Source organism: Zeus faber (genome assembly GCF_960531495.2).
Source record: "Zeus faber genome assembly, chromosome: 16".
In the NCBI taxonomy this organism is placed as follows: Eukaryota; Metazoa; Chordata; class Actinopteri; order Zeiformes; family Zeidae; genus Zeus; species Zeus faber.
In genome coordinates, this window is record NC_137202.1 from 20,923,618 (window position 1) to 20,928,617 (window position 5,000).

A 5,000-nucleotide genomic window follows, 5' to 3' on the forward strand; every position below is an offset into this window, starting at 1 on the left:
AAACGAGTAATCCAGTTACTGAATCTTCACTCACTAGATCTGCAACTTTTTTTTTGTTTAAAAGTTTCCGACTTTGGGTACATCCGCAAATAAAATAAAAATAAATACATCTACGATAATAACACAAATGTTTTTTGGTTTTGTTTGGAGAAACGCACAGCGGATCGCGCGCCACAGCCTACAGTCCATCTACGCCATACTTTTTTTTTCCTCCAAAGAAAAACACTAAATATTAAATACTTACATTTCCATCGTCTGCAGTTTCTTCACGGACAGTTGGTATTAATTCCTTTCTTTTCAAAGATTTGTTTGTTTGTTGAGTTACCCAGATGGGGGGGGGAGTTCTAATCCCATCAGAGACTCACATGTATGTGCACAAGCGCTGAAAAAGTGAGTTTGTCCTCTTTAAACTTAATATAGTACGCATTTTTGTAATGCGATTTTCTTACCGTTGTCAATTGTGCTGCGTAAATAATTAAAACGCAAATTGAATCCTGACCTCAGCAAATAATTTGATTTTCAACTTGAAGTTAAAATTTTACTCATACTTATTTAATCCCATCGTATCTTACTTGGTGGAGGCCACGCTGCTTTAAACTGAAACGACAAATTGAAGCACAACAGGTAACTTTGAGAAACATGTGCAGCAACCAGGAGATCATTTGAAGGTAGGTCTCTCACCAAATTCTCCAAAATGCTCAAAACAAGGTAAAGAGGGACAAATCAATCTCAAAGTATGAGCTGTCAGCAGGGATAAAGGCAAACGTGGGGGCTAGTGGGAAAATGGGCTCCAATCTATCTGCCGCTGGGCAGATCCTTTCGGGCTGTTATTTGATCATAGTCATTCGCTTTGGAGCTTTTATTTTTTTTCCCCTCCACGCATTGTAAATCTGCTGAACCGTCGCGGACCAGATTTGCACATTTGTACCGAATTTGCATCCCCCACTCCAGGCCTCACAAGGCACTCAAACGGTTTCAATTACGGCAAAACATCTATTTAGGCGGCAGAGAGGTTACATGGTCGACTAGAGAATCAACAGTATGAGCAATGATCACGGAGCAGAACTAATGCCGACCAGACCGTACGCATGGACGTGTGTAACACGCATGCACACGCACGCACGCACGCATGCACACGCACGCACGCACGCACGCACGCACACACACACACACGCACGCACGCACGCACACACACACACACACACACACACACACACACAGAAACACACTCAATGGGGGGGACACTGCATTGTTGCAAGCTAAAAATGTTCCTCCCCATTGACTTTCCATTAGTTTTGTTGTTCAACATCTGTCGAGTCAAGTGTGTGTGTGTGTGTGTGCGTGAGGAGGGTGTTTGCAGCCATCATCTGTAACAGACGGCCCGGCCATGCATTCGGACGTATGGGCATGTGTTCGTTAAATGATGATGAATATGATGATGAGTATTATGGGCCAGGCCTCCCTACGCGGGACAGAGGAGGGAGTGCGGACGCGAGGCAAACGGAACCAACAGTCGGACAGAATACAAGAGTCCAAACTGAAGTCAGAGCAAACTATTTACGAGCGCAATGAAAGTTTGTTTAAAAAAGACGGCGGGGAGGACATTCAGGTTATATGAGCATATTAGTTATTGCTTTTAAAAGCAAAGAAAATGAAATAAAAAAATCACCCCCAAAAAAATCGAACCACCAAAGTGACATAAGCTGCATATTACAGTGTAGCGGATCAAGGCCAAGATATTTTCTTTCAAAATCTTGATATTTAAAATTCTGTTGAGACTGTGCCACATGTTGGAGTTATGCGATTTTGGGGGGGGACAAACTCTCATAGAGGTGAACCAAGGATGATATAGAGAAATACACGGAAACGAGGGAACACGAGTCGACACCGTCGGGATTTGCGGCGAGCGCGCCTTTAAAGGGCTCTCAGTTCGTGCGGTAAAGAAATTGTAATAAGGGGGGGGGGGACAAAAACAAAAAAAACCTGTTTTAGTCCCGAGCAGCGAGCCCTCTATGCCTTTTGTTTTGTTTTGAGTTAGACGCCCATATGTTTCCTTGAGGGATCTGACAGAGCATCCATCAAAAACCGTAACAGAGGAAGTGCGTCTGGAGACATCTGACTCCCCTTTCTGCCGCGAAGCCTTCTGAAAATACCCTACGCGCTCGCAAAACAAGGGCAGACTCCACTTACACTTCATTCAACAATGGATCCCCAAAATTGCGCCGTGCGCGCGCGCTGGTGCTCACGCAACATAAAAAGCAACGGGAACTCTCTCAAGGTCAGGCAGCAGATAAACGCTCTCTCTCACTGCTAGAGTGTTTTTTTGTATAATGAGGATTCTTTTTTTTTTTTTTTTTTTTGCTAATGAGAGATAATGGGTCTGCCTACAGTCAGGCACCGCGCCAGCGCTCACCACCCTCTCCGCTCACGGCTGGGCTGTGGTAGCTGGAGGGCTGCCAGAACAAGTACAGTACCAACACACACACACACACGCAAGCGCGCGCATGCACTCTTGCACGCGCGCGCCCAAACAGTCAGTGAGAGCGCGCTCCGTCTCCGGCGCGCTTCCGACGACCAAACTCACGCCGACACATCTGCGGCGCATCACACGCAAACACTTAAACAGCTAATAAAAGAAATACTTAACTTTGCCCCTCCGTCCCTCAAACGAAAAAGGACACTTTGACGCGGTGGACTGTTACCTGGGCGGGACGGTGTGCGCGCGTGAGGCCGTCTGCGTATCCCGCCCGCACCGACAATAAAGTGAGTGGAAACTATTAGAAGACGGCATGTGAATTTGACATTGTCAGACAGACAGCTGGAAAACACACAAAAAGGAAACGCAAACACACACACGCACGCACACACACACACACACACACACACACACACACACACACACCCGCACCAACTCAAAGGACGCGTGCAGAAGCATCTGTGGTCTTCTGGGCAAAGCTGTTCATTTTCGGGAGATAAACACCCCGGCTCCTCAGAAAGGAACCGAGCAGCTGGAGAATTTATGCCGACGCTACTTGAAAGGTCTCCTTTCTACTCCGTCTCTCAATTCCTTAATCTCTCTCTGTTTCTCTCTCTCTCTCTCTCTCTCTCTCTCCCTTTCGCTCTCCGCCCCCCCCTCCTCTCTCTCTCCCTGTCTCTCTCTCCCTCTCTCTCCCTCTCTCTCTCTCTCTCTCTGCATATGCATATGCTTATTCAAACTCTATATCTCTTCCACTCCCCTTCTAAATTTACCTGATAATGCATTCTTAATGCTGGAGGAGAATATATAACACACAAAAAAGATGCCTTTTGGCAACTTCACTCTGTTTGTTTTTGTCGTCGTCTTTTTTTTTTTGTTTGTTTTGTTTGTTAAAGTTGAAGCGGTCTCTTGACATTGAAATTGTTTGTTTGTTTGTGCAAGAGCCGGAACTTTTGTTTGCCTTTTTCTTTTCTTTTGTTTTTTTTTTGACAAGTACAATAAAAACAAAGCTGTTACATATTTTACTCCGCATTTTAACAAAATCATCAAAACCATGAAACTAATTTAGAGCTTTGGGAAAAAAAAGTTACACTAAAGACTAAAAGCTAATTTTCACCTGGAGTCGCCTGGCGGCTCTTCAAGTATTGAAGTCAAAATTTCATCTCGCAAATGGATTGGAATTCATTGATTTTTAATTTTTTTTAATTTATTTTTTGGCTCGGCAGCCGGAGACGAAACATCCCTTTTTTTAAAATGTCGAGCGGTTTGAGAAACATCCGAGTCTGACCTCTCATCCGGGGAGTCCACGTGGAAGGTCCTCTCGATGACCGTGGTCCACTGGAGGCATCGGATGATGAAGGTGTTGGGCTTCGGCCGCTCCGTGTTCATCAGCTGGCATTCTGGGAGAACGGGGGGGGGGGGGACACACAAACCTACTGTCACCGAAACCGCTCCGAAAGCGGGCAAAACGAGAAGCGGCACATTCGACACCCGAACCGACCCGCGAGTTGAGAAATCGCGGTCGCACGTTTGGTGAGTCAAGTCGGTCAATCAGAACGCCCGACCACGTCGGACAAACAGTTTTACAGACGGACCGACGAACCAGATCGAATCACGTCCGACGGATAACAAAGTCCACCGGGCTCGTTGCTGTCACGACTGCCGCTGGGGTATCCGGAGGAGGACGGATATTTTGGGATGCGACTTGGGAGTATGTACTACATATCAAAGCGCACACTGTTCTTTGGTTCTTGTCACACAGAGTGCGGCGCAGAGCGACACACACTCGGCCAGATGGAGCCGTGGGCCTGTTGAGAGCGAGACGGCATCTCCATTGTCCCTCAGCTGCCCCCGGCGCTTATCGGGGACGGGCGCCGGTGTGAAGGGGCGGGGCAGCGCACGGAAAAAAAATCCATCCCCTTCTCCGCTCCCCTTTCCATCTTTTCCTCACTCAATGCCCTTTCTTCCTCCTCCTTCCTATTCTCTACCTCCTTCGCTCCTCTCCTGCCGCCCTCTCCTCTGCCTTCCTCCCCGTTATTTCCTGTCAAAGCGTGGCTCTGCGCAGCACGTCAGGGCTCAACCTAAATATAGGCAGGAAGGTTAATGACAACACGAGTCAGGTCATAGACGCAGCAGAGTTTCTTTGTGAATTACGCGCGCACACACACGCGCGCGCGCACGTGTCTACCTGCCTCGAGAACACAGCCTGCTGCGCTGCCAGAAAACAAGGTCATGGCAGGGTTGGTGCTAAAACACACACACAAGTGCATCAACACACACACACACACATACACACAGACACACACACACACACACACACACACCAAAGTTCGAAGCAGAAACTGGGTTGTTGGCCAGTTCAGCGTGTGCGTGCGTGCGCGAGAATGTGACAGGATTGTATGTATGAGTCCCACTACAGGGGCACTGCCACTGCTCATGTCCACACGCCATCACTAACACGTACACACACACACACACACACACACACACGCGCGCGCGCGCACACACACACACACACACAAAC

General features: G+C 47.7%; 1 protein-coding gene across 3 annotated transcripts in view; it reads right to left on the reverse strand.

The window, feature by feature from the left end:
- Nucleotides 1-5,000, reverse strand: part of akt3a (v-akt murine thymoma viral oncogene homolog 3a) — a gene marked incomplete at its 5' end in the record, with an annotated part of 48,412 nt that overhangs the window by 15,950 nt on the left and 27,462 nt on the right. For all 3 annotated transcript variants that reach the window (XM_080016120.1, XM_080016121.1, XM_080016119.1), the window contains one exon: nucleotides 3,765-3,876. In XM_080016120.1, the coding sequence (XP_079872246.1) occupies nucleotides 3,765-3,876 (112 nt within the window). The remainder of the gene's footprint in view (nucleotides 1-3,764; nucleotides 3,877-5,000) is intronic.